Source organism: Aquila chrysaetos, chromosome 6 (genome assembly GCF_900496995.4).
Source record: "Aquila chrysaetos chrysaetos chromosome 6, bAquChr1.4, whole genome shotgun sequence".
Classification (NCBI taxonomy): domain Eukaryota; kingdom Metazoa; phylum Chordata; class Aves; order Accipitriformes; family Accipitridae; genus Aquila; species Aquila chrysaetos.
The window spans coordinates 34,548,108-34,564,442 of record NC_044009.1 but is presented as its reverse complement, the minus strand read 5'-3'; the positions used below and the strand labels follow the sequence as shown (position 1 = coordinate 34,564,442).

Here is a 16,335-nt window from a genome sequence, read left to right as displayed (position 1 = left end):
GCATTCTGCTATTGATGTACTTTCCTTCAACCTTGTAAATGCAACATAAAGAATACTTATGCATATATTCTAATACCTTACTTTTAAAAGAAAATTGGTGATGTTACCTTCCATTTCATACCATCTTCTTATTCTGTCTCTGTTATGTGATCAGTGCACAGCACTCTCATAGAGCATACTCTGTGTCTTAGGGGAAAAACTTCCTACTCATATTACCAAATATGTTCCCTGATATTCCGTGAGACACATTGTTTAAACAAGCACATTTTGTAACTTATTTGTCATACTTGCCTGTTGTTTTTTTAATAATATAAATATTCATATAGAGCAAATCTCATTCTCTACCTTAAATGAGCCAGAAAGAGATTTTTCCCTTCTAGGAAGGGGAAATGGTATGTTGGCTAATCATGAAGAAGCTGCAGTTGCATCTTTTATAGATCAGATCCTTAGCTAGTATAAATAGGTGTAGCTTGCAACATGTACGTGCTGGAAAAATAGGAGCTCCAAAACAGTGCCTTATGAATTGGATAAAATCATCAATAGTAAGTGCCTCCTATTCTTGAAAACACATACTGAAAAATGGCAACTGCCTAGGGATGAATGACCATGAGGCTTTCAAAGGAGCTGCACCATTTAGGTGTGTTTTATTTGCTGACAAAAACACTGTGCAAAGCTCTTGTTCGAAGCTTTTATTCTGGCTGTAATGGCAGCAGAACGGACTAGCACCATGCTGCATGTTTGAAGTCTGTGTAAGGAGGAGAGCGTGCATGACAGGTTAAAGAGAAGAAAATGGTGAAGAACAAGCCTGAAGAATGGAGGGTAAGAAGTGGAGATCAGAGGAATTCCCCCAGCAGACCCAGGTTAATTTCAGTTGAACAAATAGGCCTAGGAAACATGTTTCTTGTTTTGCAGTAAACAGAAAGTTACAGTCAGGATGAAAGTGTTTTTAGTACAGAACCTTTCACCTGACTGGTAGTTGAGCAACAATGATGTTTATCTTTTATTGCTGATCTACAAAGGAGGGGAAAACTATTCCCCAACTTTACATATAAAATAACACATTTCTAATTTACTAACCCATGTTCCCTTTCCCATTGTCCAAAGAAAGATTCATGAAATTGAGACTTACAAAAGAAAAGCAAAAAGAGCTAGGAAAAATGTGGGGAGGTTGGGAGGACAAGGAAGGGAAGGGGGGTGCCATCAGTGACCTATAGTGCCTATATTGTCACGGTTGGATTGGTGCTGAAGACTTAGCTGAAGTCTTGATCCTCCTGTAAAAGGGAGAGAGGTACAGGCTCCAGAGGATGCCAGTTTGTTAGCCAGTCCTAAAATTCATTATTTCTAATCTACCTTTGTTCCCCATCCTGATTTGCTGGAGATTTCTTGAGTACCTTGGAAGACGTGAAGGCAATAAGGACTTCTCGCTCTGGTTATTTTTCTAGCTAGCAGCTTCAGGCCATTGTTTTTCTGTGACTTTTTCCTTTTGTCAGTTCTAATCTTACGACAGTTCTCCAGCAATTTCCTGAAGACTGTCTCATCTGAAATGGTTTATTAGTCTACCTCAGATTTATAAGCCATTTTGTAATAGGCTGTATTAGATGCTTAAATACCCTAGGAGAAAGCAAGCTCCACTGTTTTCTGCCTAGTCGCAAAATACGGACATTTTAAATACAGAAGGGAGTGACCTGTGACTGGGTATCTAGTGCCATTTTAGATCTCTTAGCCTCCAGCTGCTGTGAAAACAAAGGCACGAGTCACCGTAGACCCTCTCACATATGTGCCAACCCATTATGGATGTCACAGATACCATGGGGTGTGTAGGCACCCATGTTTTGACAACTGAATTGCTCCCAGGAGATCAGAACATCTTGCAGTAGCCAAAAGTGTAAAGATGCAAAAAGAATTGTTCTGTCATCAGTGTGATGAAATGGGTATATTGTGAGATTGGCAGCAGAGATTTTTTTTTCACTATAGTGACACCTATGCTTTTGCCACTACAACCAATGTCAGATTCTTCCCTGCCTGTATTCTAGTCATGAAAAAAAAGCCGTTTCTTCCTAGCCATAATGAAAGAGAATCAAATGAATCATTCTGTATCTTTTAGCATAATGAAGATGATTGCTGACTCCTTATCACTAAAAAGCATGGGAGTACGTTGCTAAGTTGGTACTGTATTTGGAGCTGAATATGTTGCTTAGAAAATATACTTACAGGTGTATGTATAGTCTCTTGCTCATTGGTAATAGCATAAACTCCATATAGATCTCTTGTAGTGGGCAAGTGCTCAGCACTTTAAACAACTTTACGAGAACTTAAGAGCATTTGAACCTCCAAGAGGCAATACATTTTTACTTATTCCAACCTTCTGAGTAATATTTTATCAAGAAAATAGAAAGATGTGTTAGTTGTTAACAATTCAGTGTATTTTACTTTTTCTTCCGAGACCTGACCTCTCAGAGTAAAAAATGACAGTGAAAGAGACTAAAAGTTTTAAAAGATTAAAGTAGAAAGCCTTATTTCACTAATATGAGTTTCTCCTTGCAGGTCAGTTGTGTTGGGAAATAGTCATCATTGAAGCAATTGCATCTGTTATGAAATGTCACATTTTAGTAGATAATCTTCTATGTTCTGGCACTGAACGGTACCTCCAATTGTGTTTTCTGGGCTGGACAGGGAGTGTCTTACTATCTCGTATTTCTATAATGTTAAGCAATTAGTGTGATGCTGGAAGACAGTTTTACCATGATACAGTCTCATATGAAAACGTCAGTGTTGCCAAAAGACATATAATATTGAAAACAATGTAATGTTATATATATCAAAACACTGAGATTGTTGTTTGAATGATCTTCTGGTAGAAAGCAGGATCTGATCTTTACAGTTAGGGCCTAATTCTGCACCCATTCAGTGACAAAAGCTGGGTGCAGGGTGATTTTGGTCTGCATGGGTAGAGTTTGCACAAGTTGCTTACTTGCTGATGAACCATCTGCCATTGGTAAATGCCTGTGAAACTTGGTAAAGGCCATACTGGAACGCTGTGAAGGAGGAAAGTGGTATTGATATAGAAATAAACAAGGTGATGATCTCATCTGAAGGTGAACTACGTGAGCTGTATTAAACTATAGCTTCAATCGTCATGTTTCTGACTAATAAATAGAAGTTTTGGCTTCTCTAACTTTTAAATGTGATTTTGCAGTTTGCAGCAAGTGTAACTGTACCATGTAGTGTTGGTGACATGCACAGTCTTCCCTTCTAGTGAGAAAGTGACTGTGATTGAACAGCCCACGTCACCTTGGCCTACTGTAATCAAACCCCAGTGGGCCATCGCCCAGCATCTGGCCATCTGCGATCAGTGATGGACATCGGGGGGCAGGGAGCTCCTGTGCTCACAGGAAACAGTAGTAACCTGAAATAGCCACCTCTGTATTGTTGCATGAACATCAAATACTCCCTTGCGATAACATAGACATACCGTTTGTTGAGTTTATTATGCTACCGTAGCTCACTAGTAGTGATGTGCTTCATTTAACCCATTTTGTAGTATTTTAAACTACTCATTGAACATGCATTCATTCTGCACTTGAGGCCTGATCAAAAGCTTATCAGATATGTTTGAAAGGTCCAGTCTACATCAAGGACTTTTGGCTCAGGCCCTCTATTTCTCTGAATGCTGTTGCTTTTTTTTTTTTTTTTCCTTTTCTTTTTGTTCATGGGCTGTAAGGGTTGGTGTTTTTTCTTTTATAAATAGCTGCATTTAAAATAAAAGCAAGGAATTGCACAAAGACAACCTGCATCTCTCTCTATGTTGTCACATGTATAATATTGTAATTGAAATACAGTGGCACTATTCTGTACTCATAGTGTAGGTGGTAGAATTTCTTATATAGAAAATATTACAAATCTAGATGAGAATTGTCATTTTGTGGAAACAAACAGCCACAGAGAAAATACATGGTGTAGGTAAGTGAATAAACTGATACTTTTCTAGAACTGGAATGCAAATGTATGCTTACTGGCTCTCCACTCTATAGTCAGATGTTATCCTGTCCCCAGCTACTCCTGAAAACTTTATCATAAAGGAGAGTACAGAATTTATTTACAGCCATCATAAGTACGTTAAAATACTAGCAGGATAGATAGTACTATACATTTTAAAAGTAGGATTAATTTAAAGGGAACTGCAAAGCACACTTGACATCTTGGAACCTACAGAGTATCCTGCGTATTTTGAAGCCTTTGTCAAAGGAGTAGCCTCCCACAGTTGCTTCAGAGGCTTTAAGAACTTAATTTTGATTTTAAATTGCCTATTTTCAGTATTGTCCTCCCACACTACCTAATCATGTTTTGTATCTTAAAATACACCATTTAAAATGAAAAGCATGCTTTTAAAGCAGCTGTGGGGAAAGGAAAAAAAATGGACACAGAAGTTCACAGAGCCTTTGGTGCTGGTGGTCTTGCAGAGCCCTGATGGTTGACTGGGCAGTTTGGCAGTTTTGCATGCAAAGGCATTCTGGTAAAGAGAAAGAAAGAGGATACAGACAGTTTGCATTTGAGAAACGGATCAGCCTGGAACTGTTCATAGCATCTAATCCCCATGTAGGGAAGTGTTAGGTATAAGGGGGTGGAACAGGACTGGCACATTCTCAGTGTTACAAACTGTGCTTGAAGTATCAATAAAATAGGAAGAAAATAGGTGGAAGAACTTGCTGTGGACAGTGGTTTAAATATGTCACGTTACATACTATATATGCACATGCACCTCACGGCAATTTATACTCTAGTAATAGCACTAGCTACTGAACTACAGACTGCTTCAAAGCATGCGTTTACTGAATTAATTTGAACTAAAATTATCTGGCAGAGTAGAGCATAATTTCAATATGTCATAAAGTTGATAGATGTATCAGATATTAATCCAAATTTTTATCATTAAGGAAAAAAATATTACTTTGTCTTTTCAGATGCAATTGTGTGGAACCAGAACATCCTAGCAATAAAACCTTACAATACTGGCAGGACTACAATATATCTGCATCTGATGTGCCATGGGGGAACCTAACTGTGTCAGTAAGTGAAATATTGGAACTTAATAAATAAAGGCATAAGCATAAATAATTTTGTCTCTCCTACTGCAGCAAATATATTGGAAAAAAATGCCATGTTTTTTCTGATATTTGTTCAGATAAAGCATAAAATATATTTAACTGAACAAAGATTAACATAGACTGTGTAGCATTATCTCCTTTTGTAAGCATTTTGTAGCCTTTGATGGTACACATTAAAGCAAGTATGTGCATTTTGTGCCCTGCTTTGGAAACTTCTTGATACACTAGCACAAGAGTTTGACTGAGATTAAGTCTAAACATGTCAAATGACAACGGATTTGTCCTAAATTCTGCCAGATGGCAAAACCAAAGTTCCCTTGTGTAGAAAGACTCAAAAGCATTTATTTCCCCTAAAACATTCTTACAGCTTTTCGGGCTATAAAGGAGAGGAAGGGGAGAAATTTTGTAACCTTTTCTGTTCAGTGGCCAAATTTCTCTCTTGACGTAGGCCTTCAGTGTTAATTATGTCTTGGTTGTGTAATTTTTTTTTCCAGAGTGGGGGAACAAGCTACAAGCAGTATGGGGAGCTTGCATGGATATATATGTAACTTGTTTCTAAACAAAAAAAACAAACAAACAAACAAAAAAAAAACCAAAAACCTATACTTCAGGTTTGCCTTCTTCAAAGCAACATTTACAACTTGATGAAAATGTCATATTGAGATCAGGCCACCACTTTTTCTCACAAATAGATCATTTCATTACACAGTCAAAGAGAATTGAGTGCAAAAGACACAAAACTGGAGGGTTCTCTCAAAAATGTAACTGAATTAACCTCATTGTAGGCATAACCAAATGAAATGCTTAAAAGCCAATCTAGTGGATTGTCTCCTGCAGGTATTGCTTTTTATTTTAAAGGCAGGAAAGCAGAAGAACTGGTGTCCTCCTATCATGAGTTAAGCAAGAGCTGCCTTCCATGGCTGCCCTGTCTTGGTAGCAAGGACTGCTCCTCAACTCTGTTGGTGTGGCAACAGCAGAGAGAAAGTTGAGAACTGCTGGCCTGAGGGATTCCAGCAATCCAGAATGAATATTCTCAAAATTGCAGCACACTCTTAAGAGCATCTGTGCAGGGGCAGACTCCTCCTCTCACTTTCTCAGATCTCTGACAGTGTTTTTCAGAGTACATTTGCAGCTGAGGAGATTTAAAATAACAGATTTTGTTTTAACTATAAATGTAAAAGACCGGCTGCATTATATAAAACCCTTTAAAACTTCTGTAAAAGCTTATTACTGAAACTTGAATTTACACGGGTAGCAGTATAACTGACCGACTTTCCACATGAGTCCCTATAGTTGTCAAAGAAATAACTGAAATTTTTCATACTTTCATGTATTTATTTCTTGCAAGCATCATCAGGAAACTTCAGTTCTCCTGTTCTAGAGAATTGCAGTAAAAGATTAGACCTAGTTGTCCATAAATATTTGGTCAATCTCACCCCACTGTCTTTTTTACTGCTCATTTCTTCCTGTTGTTTCTTGTGTCTGATTTAAGTTTTAGGTTTCTGAAGATCTAGGTTGGCACTCTCTCTTAAAAACAACAGTAGGACCAACAATTTTTTTTTGCTATCTAGGACAAAATGAGTGTGAACAAAATGTTTATTCTGATTGTGACAAAATCCTTTTCAGTAGGTATGTGATGAAATTCATCCCTTTGCTGTGCCAACATCAAGGTCTAGCTCAGGCCAGGACAAGTTTTCTATTTGATGTCCCAGGATCTTGAGAATTTCTTCTGGATTTCCTGAAAAATTTTTTCCCCACCTGAAACCTTTATTTCATCAGTCAGAAGTGCATCATATTTATGCCAGGTTTACTGCTCTACAAGTGTAAGAAGTTTTGTACTCCTTTGTCTCGCAGTCATCAAATAGCAACTGTGTGGGGTTTTTTTTTTTTGCCAGCCTTTGTTCAAAGCCAAGGTTTCTCATAACATGTCAAACCACAGTATTGTGACGTGAATCTGATGAGTCAATGACCCAGTTCATTTGATACTGAAAGATTCTGATCTGGCAGAATATTGCTGCCTGAAATCTCTGATTCTGGGTGCTGCGTTTCCTTTTGCTTAGTAAGTGTGGAGGGATTTGGGAAGGAGAAGGAAAGGATTGTGAGTCTAGAGCTTGTAACTCACGTTTTTAGAGCTACTCTTTCATTCTCTGCTTGTTAACTTGGAACAAGTATCATTTTAGACAACTAAGGATGGTATTGGAGAATTACTAGACCTGTTTTCTGCTGTATCTGCATATTTGATCATATATTGTATTGGATAGAAGTAATGTGACAGATTTTGGTTTTGCTGCACTTTATCAGATCAGTTTTTTTAAGAAAAAGATAATTTGTGGAATGTGCTGCCCCCATGTGGTATTAAATGTATTGGTCTCATTTTAGGCTAATACTGTACATTCTAAGTAAGTTTTTCTTGAATTGCTTGGCCTGTGAAGTTAAAACAAAAAATCAGTTCTTGAGAATGCACCACGAGCAGCCTTCCTCATAGTAGCTTTTGAACTTCGCTTTCCTCTCTTGGAAGGAATTAAGAAGTGCAAATCTGTGTTTGTAAACAGAAAATAAATAAGTGTACTTGTTCAATTTGAAATAAATCTGGTTTTATATTAATGACTTTGTTTATGGTATCTCTTAGTGACTTCATCATTTAATACTGGTTAAAAAAGAGATTCTTTTGAAGGTTTGAGAGTTTTCCATGCAGACTAGATACAAACATTAGGAGTTTTAATTTTAAAAAGAATAAATATCTAAAAATTATTTTACTATTTCTAGTAATACAATCTGCTTGCAATTTAGGAGGGTAATTGGAAAGAAAATATCAGTGTAAGCATGGATATTTTTCAGAACAATACTACTTTGCTCTCCCTGATAGGAATGTAAAAAGTTTCATGGAGAGTTTGTTGGACGAGCCTGTGGTCATCATGGCCCTTATGTTCCAGATGTCCTCTTTTGGTCTGTCATCTTATTCTTTTCTACGGTAACACTGTCATCCACACTGAAGCAGTTCAAAACTAGCCGATACTTCCCAACAAAGGTGTGTGCCTTTTTTTTAATTCAAAAGTTGTCATTAGTCACGTGTAAGCATGAATTCCATCTGCATTGCAAATTCAATTAACTGCTGCTGAAGTGGACACTGCATCTTTTCTCTGTTAGAAAATTGTATCAGAATAAGCACAGTTTTAGCTGTAAGCACAAACTGGCTTAAAACAGAGAAGAAAAATAAATCCTAACTCATACATGAATGTTTTAGTTAAAATTGTTGTTTCTCTCAATAATCGTAGGTACGATCTGTTGTCAGCGATTTTGCTGTCTTTCTCACTATTTTGTCCATGGTTTTAATTGACTATGCCATTGGGATTCCATCACCAAAACTTCAGGTTCCAAATGCTTTTAAGGTAATTTGTTGATAAATTGCACTGCCTTATTATTTTCACAAAGTAGTGTGCTATCATGGGTTTATTATATTTTTTTCTCATCAGGGAGTAGTGATGCTACTCTGAATTTTTCATGTTCACCAAGTACTACGCAACCTCTCTGATTAGTGGCCCATGTAAGTGAGCCTTTCCCATCAGGCCCCTCCATGCTTCCTAATGTCTTCTGTGTGAGGACCAACATGGCTCAAATTACCCAAATCCTAGACGACTGAAATGTTCTGGGGCGCCTTCCAAATTCTGGGCTCAATGTATCAAATACAACCAAGTCTGTAATATCCCAGATGACTTTATTATATGTAATTTCTCTCTTTGGTGTCATAGGAAGTTTAGCATTTTTCTGTGCTCTTACATACATAGATTGATTTTAAAGGAAATCATATCCTAGTAATGTTTTTGTATGTATTCTTATGAAGTTAAAATGTAAGTAATCCTTAGAGTTCTGACGGGTCATGCATGACTCTCTTTTTATAGCCCACCAGAGATGATCGTGGCTGGTTTATTACTCCTTTGGGGCCGAATCCTTGGTGGACAGTGATAGCTGCTGTAATTCCGGCCCTGCTTTGCACTATCCTTATCTTTATGGACCAGCAGATCACAGCTGTCATTATCAATAGAAAAGAACACAAACTAAAGGTATTCAGTCAAATAGTTGTATTTTCACTGTTGTTTTCTGCTTCAGGTTATGTAATGTACCTTAATCCACTTGAGTATGCTAGTTTATTATATGTTATATAGCACCCCTTTAAATTGTTATGCTTTTTCTCTGTTGGACACTGTGCCCTGTGTCAGTGATTTGCTGCCTTACAGAAGACTTTATGAATGTAATTTGGAACAGAGATTCTGAATCAAAAAAGTGCTATCCTCTGTGCTGTATTGGAAATATGATACCCATTCACCTAAAGAAAAAAAATCTGGAATTTAATAATTTCCTGAAGTATCATAATATTAATTGCCTCATCAGATATTGACAGTGTTGTTCTACTGGATTGGATTTTGAAAAACTATTCAGGGGTTATTTTGTAATATAAGATTTCCCCCCCCCCCCCCCCCCCTTTATCCTTCTCTGTGGTTCTACCCATCCTTTTTTTTTTTTTTTTAATGCCCTTCCTATCTTAAAGAAGGGAGAAGAACAAAACTGAGCTTTAGAGGCACAATGGGTTCTTAAAACAACATAGGACAACTTCCTGCTCTGTTCTCTAACACTTTAGTTGCCTACAGATGGAGAGAGAAAAAGGGACATCACCCCTCTGAAAAACTGTTGGGCAAAATCTAGCAGCAGGTTTCTGTACATGTATATGCAGCGAGCTTAGGCTTTTTTTGACATACTTTTAATAAGCAGCAATCCAATCCCAAGTTGCTTTAGCAAATGCATTTGCAACCTTCACTTTGCACTGCCTCTTCTTGGATGATTGTGACATTTGATATGTTCTTTTTTTGCCCTCTTTGTCAGCCTGGCTCTTCATGTCAATCCATAGCATTGCATGTGGTTAACTTGACAGATGCAGGAATTTGCTGCCAAGCTTTGGAATGTGTTTTTTCAGCACTGGCATCTGGGAGTCAGATGGTCCTCCTGGCTGCCCCCTTGTCTTGCTGCGTTTTAGTTTTGCTGGGGTCTGGTGTAGCATCACCTGTTGCTATGCTTCCTTTTCTTCCCATATGTCAGGTTCCTCAGATCATGTATGAATGTGAGGAAATGCTCTCGGATTCTGTATGCATTAGCAGATACATTGCTCATAAATGTGTCAGAAGGTAAAAAAAGGTGTCTCTGTTAGGATTTAGAATGAAACTCTTTCTTTGAGTGCATTGTGCATGTAACTAATATCTGTGTTTGACACATCTCTGAGTTTGTCAAGATATGTCTTGGAGATAAGACTCATAAACACTTTTGGGGAGTGAGGGAAGGTTGCTAGAGTTGATTCTTTTCATTTTCTTTACTTTATATGAATTCCCCTTTTTAAATAATGTAAGCAAATAAGATGGCATTTTCATTTCGATATGTGGATTACATTTTCATAAACCCAGACGCTTCCCATTTTAGAAGTAAAAGTTGTCTTCAGAAAGAAATGATTTGTTTGCTTCCAACTCGTTTTCCCCTCTTTTTTTATACTTCCCATAGCAAATTCTGAATAGTGCACATTTCAGCTTTTGGCAGTCTCTGTAGCAAACCTTTCCAAGTTTAGTTTAGTTACTTTTTTTATGTCAAAAGGCATTTGCATGGGTTTACAGGCAAAATTATTGTTCAACATATTCACATTGTTTGCATGAACATCACTGTTTCATCAGACCATGACACTGGATTTGTTGCCATATTGCAGAATTTTGTGGAGATAACTAAATACCTGACTTTTTAAAGGAAAATAGCTTGAGCTCTTGCTTGCAGCTGTGTGGTAGTCCTGGATACTTACTAAAATTGAAAAGAAGTATCCCTCTCAAGCTATGGTAACAGATATGTATGCAACCAAGCTTGATGCAGATCATTGGTAATTTTCAAGTGCAGGTTGTATTTGCAGGTTTTTAAATGCAACTGAGATTTGACCAAAGAGTTTTATCCACTACTACAAAAGCAAAACAACATCCTCCTGTTGGTAAATTTACAGAGTATTTGACTACTACAGAGATGATCCGACACCAAAGGTTTCGTACCAACTTCTCATATGAGTGTTTATGGTGCTACTTTTAAGTATTGAATAGGGAAACTGGTAAAACAGTACCTGATGATGAATATTATTTTATAATTTAATTTCATGTATAGCTTAATTATAGTTTAATTTCTCTTAACTTCTAGCTCTCTGTTCTTAGATAAGATGCAAGTATGTTAGTGAAAACTTACTACTATCCCGTGCTTACCATCTATAAAAACTTTAAAAGGATCATTGTGGGTTTATGGCCTTTTATAGCATAAACTGACTGCAAATATTAACTTAGGAATTTTTGTGTAGGAAAGAATCAAAATTTTCTGCCTCCTCTGTAAGGGTGGATGGAGGGTCTATTAAGATTAGTGCAGTGGAAAGTTGGCAGTGCAGCTGGATGTTTGCTTACTGTTATCCACAGGAGAGATTTAGTTAAAACAGAAAACTTATGTATTTTCCATTGTCTTACTAGTATCTCTTTTATAAGCAGGAAGGGTATTTGCTGCCCATTGTAAAGTGGATTTATGATATGTACACTTAACTCATAACTCGAATGAGTCTAATAACATTAAGCATTTCTTGTGAACTAGTAGGAATTCCCCTTAGATAACCAGTTTACCATCACTACTGACCCAACCTGGATAACACATAGAAGAAAGCTATTTTTTCTGACAAGTCACAATTTTTTTAATTGTCTCTAAGTGTTCATTAGGAATGCCTGCCAGGAGTGTTCTCCTTAATTCAGATGTCATTTTATATCTTCTTGTTGTCATTACTTTTTTTAACAGAAAGGATGTGGATACCATCTCGACCTACTCATGGTGGCAGTCATGCTTGGAGTGTGCTCTATTATGGGATTGCCATGGTTTGTTGCAGCCACTGTACTCTCTATTTCCCATGTGAATAGCTTAAAACTGGAGTCAGAGTGCTCCGCTCCAGGGGAACAGCCAAAGTTTCTTGGAATCCGGGAGCAAAGAGTCACGGGGCTCATGATTTTTATCCTTATGGGCTCGTCTGTCTTTTTGACAAGTATCCTGAAGGTAATTTGGGGAAGTAAGGAAAAGCTAAAGAATACTGCGCTGCACTGAACATTTCACTGTTACAGTATTGTTTAATGAGTGCCCTTTCCAGGCACATTACTAACTAGCATAATGTTACACAGTGATAATCTAAAGTGGAATTCTGATTTTGCGTAATGAAATGGGACATCTAACATGTTTAAAACACATGTTTTAACTAGGGACATCTAACATGTTTAAAACAAAAACCTTGTAATGAAAATCTGGCCTGACTGAAGTCAAAGGGAATTCTGCCATTGACCTGTATATGAAGATTCACCCTTTGTCTATATTTTGGGTCTGTGGCAAATTATCACGAAACAGTCTTGCTAAGTTATACCAGTAAGTAAATCTATTTAGAAAATTTAAAAACATTTTGTGATTTCTGGATAATTTAGAAATATTTTCACAGTTGCAAGAGAAATTCTGTGTTCATTTCTTGGAAATGAACATGAAAATTGTCTCATGCTCCCTGTATACTCAACACAGCTCACCAGTGTCCTGAAACTGGGTGTCTAGTTACATGCATGTATAATACAATCTATATACATAATACTTACTGTTTTTAAGAATTATCTGGCCTCTGTGAAATCAGTGAGAGTTTTGCCACTGGCTTCAGTAAGACCAGAATTTAGATTTGCATGTTGTCACAGTGAAGGCAATAAGCCCTTAGAACTTGTATTTCCCAGTAGTATTTTATTAGGTATATCAAAAAACCTTCACTTTGAAAACACACAGAACATGTGTTTTGTGTATTTAGTATTTAAAATAGATACTTATCTATGGAAATATTCCTTTACCTACACACTGTATACTGAGAGTCTGAACATTTAAAATAGGCTCTTAAAAAGTCATTCTGTAAAAGTAATTCACCCATTTTTAAATGCTTGCAGCACAGAACATTTCTTTTAGCAGTATGAAGTATTTCGTGTGTGTCTTGAATATTTTTCTGAGGATTATAGCTTTACTATTCAGATGCTCTCCTGCGCAGTCTTTTAAGTAAAGAATTTAAGTATGTATCAAACACTTTTATTTTTTGTGTAGTTCTGTTAATTTTATTAATAGTGAATAAAGTATATTGTAGTAACTGGCCGTGAGAGGAAAATAAAACTATAGAGCCAGATTCTTATTTTGCTTTATACTCTGAGAAACATTATTAATTTGTAATTGAGTGACTCTGAATTTACAACTTGTCTGATTAATGCAGGCATATGGCACTTTGAATTTCAACTGTTTAGAATGTCTTTCTAGAAGCATTTAAAATTGTTAAATGGTATTTAATATGCTCTTCCCTTTCTCTGCTTGTTTGTGCAGTTTATTCCTATGCCAGTACTTTATGGAGTATTTCTTTACATGGGTGCTTCATCTCTAAAGGGAATTCAGGTAAAATGAAGAATGTGTTACTGATGATGCTTTCTATAAAATCTGTAGTTATTCTTATGATATTATTTTATTATCTTTTGTGTATAATCTTAAAAGAATGTTGCCTACCTTAAATTCTTGAAAGTGACTCACTTAAAAAGGAAAATGGATTCTCTCTAAATAGACTATTCCCTTTAGATAGTGTGCTCCAATTTTTTATTTTTTATGTGCCGATTTTTCTGTTCTCCCTTCTTATCAAGGGAATTTTGGCTGAGCCTAAAAACTGAGTAACAACTATCTTACCTCTCCCCGCCTCGCCGTTCACTTGCTTGCCTGCTGCCTTTTCAGCTTCTAAGTAAGTGCCTTTGTAGTGGTACCCTTGATCTTGAACTTTGCCTATATGAGGCTTTTGGCTAACTTGCCCTAAAACGAACATAGGCAAGACTTTGAAAGTTTTCCCTGTGCAAATAAATGCCCCAGGCAGTGGGGAACTGTTGCAAGTCCCATGCTGCTTAATTTGTGGCCTCAGGGATGAAAGGCAAGTCTAGGGGAAGGGCAGCATTCCTGCAGTGGCCTTAAGTAGGAGCCCCTGGCAGAAGCCAGGTGCTCCAGCATTCAGGTCAGGGTTGGTTATGGTATCCTGTGTACCATTTCTCCTGGATGACTGCAGCATTAAATGTCATGGTGTCAAATCTTTTAGCCCATCTGACACAAAGACTCAAATTTTCAAGTGTGCCTTTGTTATTGAAAGTTGAGGTATTGATACATCTTCCACAACAATTGAGAAAGAACAATCACATGATGAAAACATGAATTTCACTGTGCAAAAGGTTGTTAAATACAAAGAGCAAAGAAAATGCCTGATTGTTTCCTTCATTATATTTAAATTTTTGATTGTAAGTTAAAAATGTCTTGCTTTTTTTTACCTCTCTATTATTTATAGGCAAAGCTGGCAACATCTCTTGGTTTTTGACTGCTGTTTTCTATTCAGAGACTTCTTTTGTAACTTTACCTAGCTCTTATCATTTGGGTTGATATTCTAAGAAGTGTAGTTTGGCTTTTACTGAGGTTTAGATAATTTCAACTTAATATGGTTCAGCTGTTTCTCAGAACAAGGGTATGAGAAAGTACACTATTGAGGAGTGTTTTTAAGGCATGCTAAAATTTGGCTATCTTTACTTGGAAAAGTGATAGTATCCCCCTCCCCTTTTCCCTCCCCCAAGCTGGGTCAAGGAGTGGAGATTTGATAAGATGGCTTTTGTGGGAGGATGTGCTTTTTGCTGTTTCTGTGAAAATGAAATCTGCTCAAATCTGGCCAAATTATAAGCCTTTAAAAAAATGCAGTTTGCACATGCTCAATAAAAATTCCTGAAACTTGAAATTCCTGAAGACTGTGTGAATATAGCATGGCTCATCCATGCAGGGAGAAATGGTGCATCACTATCATCACTGTGCCGTAGCAGCTGACACAAAGCCTCGGGTCAGTGTGCCAAATAGGTCTGAAAAACAAGAACCTCTCATGTACATTCCTGACGGCATGGCACTTGGCTTTCTGGCATTCTTTCCTCTTTTTTTTTTTTTTTTTTTTTTTTGGTTTTGATCCTGGTTGTGTGAAGAAAGTGCAATAGGGAAAAGAAAACAGCCTGGGATAAAGTGTCTGGTGAAGTAAGCTGGGGGGAAAGAAAAAGTTTCATCCACAGGAGATAAAAGACTGAAGAGATCCCTCCATGATCAGCTTTTTGAGTGCTAAAGGAAGCAGAGCTCAGTTGTTGAAAAACAGAAGTTTAGAATGTATTGGAAAGGTGGTGTAATAGTGCATATGCCCAACAGGATCAACCAGCTTCCATTCAGTTTGATTCACGATTGATTCACGTCTACTTTGAAGTCTGACTTTGCCTAACTTTAAGGGTTCTTGACTTGAAATCTTAGCAGTACTGTTTTAAAGTAACTATTTTCTTTGCGTATAACATATTATGCAGTTATGAGCAGGATGTTTCCTGGAGTATGACTATACAGAATGTAATTCAGCAGAATCCAATATCTCAGCACATCTGCTATAGAAATACCTAGGGACACAAATGTGTATTAAAATTGAAAGGAACTTAAGAAGTATGACTAACCAAATAATTAAACTTTACTTAAATAATACAATTCTCATTCTTACTCTGGTGGCTCAGCCAGAGAGATGAGTCCTTTAACACCATTGGACTAGTATAGATTCATGGCTCATGATTGTAACTGAGGTAGTCTTTTTCTGTGCTCCTGAAGTTCCACACAGTTTTTGCCTTTAGAATAACAAGCCAAATTCTTAGATATTCAGGATCTCTTAGGCAGCGTGTGAATGTCAGCATAGATGATCCTACAGCTCATTTTGATGCAAACTTTAAAAAATTTCTCTTCCAGCTTTTTGACAGGATAAAGTTATTCTGGATGCCTGCAAAGCATCAGCCAGATTTTATTTATCTGAGGCATGTTCCTCTTAGAAAGGTCCATCTCTTCACTGTAATTCAGCTGAGTTGTCTTGTGCTTCTGTGGATTATAAAGGTTTCAAGAGCTGCCATTGTCTTTCCTATGATGGTATGAAATACTTTTTATTTCTTCTAAAAATCCATTTTCTTTTCACTTGTGGATCATTATTATTGAAGAAAAAAAATTAAATGTGGGCAGGTAATTACAGTATTGTTTTGATTCAATGTTCAAGGACAATTCATACTGTATTAAGTAAGGAAAAATTCTACATAAAACCTATAGT

At 37.0% G+C, this 16,335-nt stretch overlaps 1 protein-coding gene across 7 annotated transcripts in view; it reads left to right on the top strand.

The window, feature by feature from the left end:
* Positions 1-16,335, top strand: part of SLC4A10 (solute carrier family 4 member 10) — a 165,323-nt gene that overhangs the window by 136,524 nt on the left and 12,464 nt on the right. For all 7 annotated transcript variants that reach the window (XM_030017004.2, XM_030017002.2, XM_030017005.2 and 4 more), the window contains 7 exons: positions 4,962-5,067; positions 7,972-8,133; positions 8,381-8,494; positions 9,005-9,166; positions 11,952-12,203; positions 13,536-13,604; positions 15,987-16,160. In XM_030017004.2, coding sequence (XP_029872864.1) covers positions 4,962-5,067; positions 7,972-8,133; positions 8,381-8,494; positions 9,005-9,166; positions 11,952-12,203; positions 13,536-13,604; positions 15,987-16,160 — 1,039 coding nt within the window. The remainder of the gene's footprint in view (positions 1-4,961; positions 5,068-7,971; positions 8,134-8,380; positions 8,495-9,004; positions 9,167-11,951; positions 12,204-13,535; positions 13,605-15,986; positions 16,161-16,335) is intronic.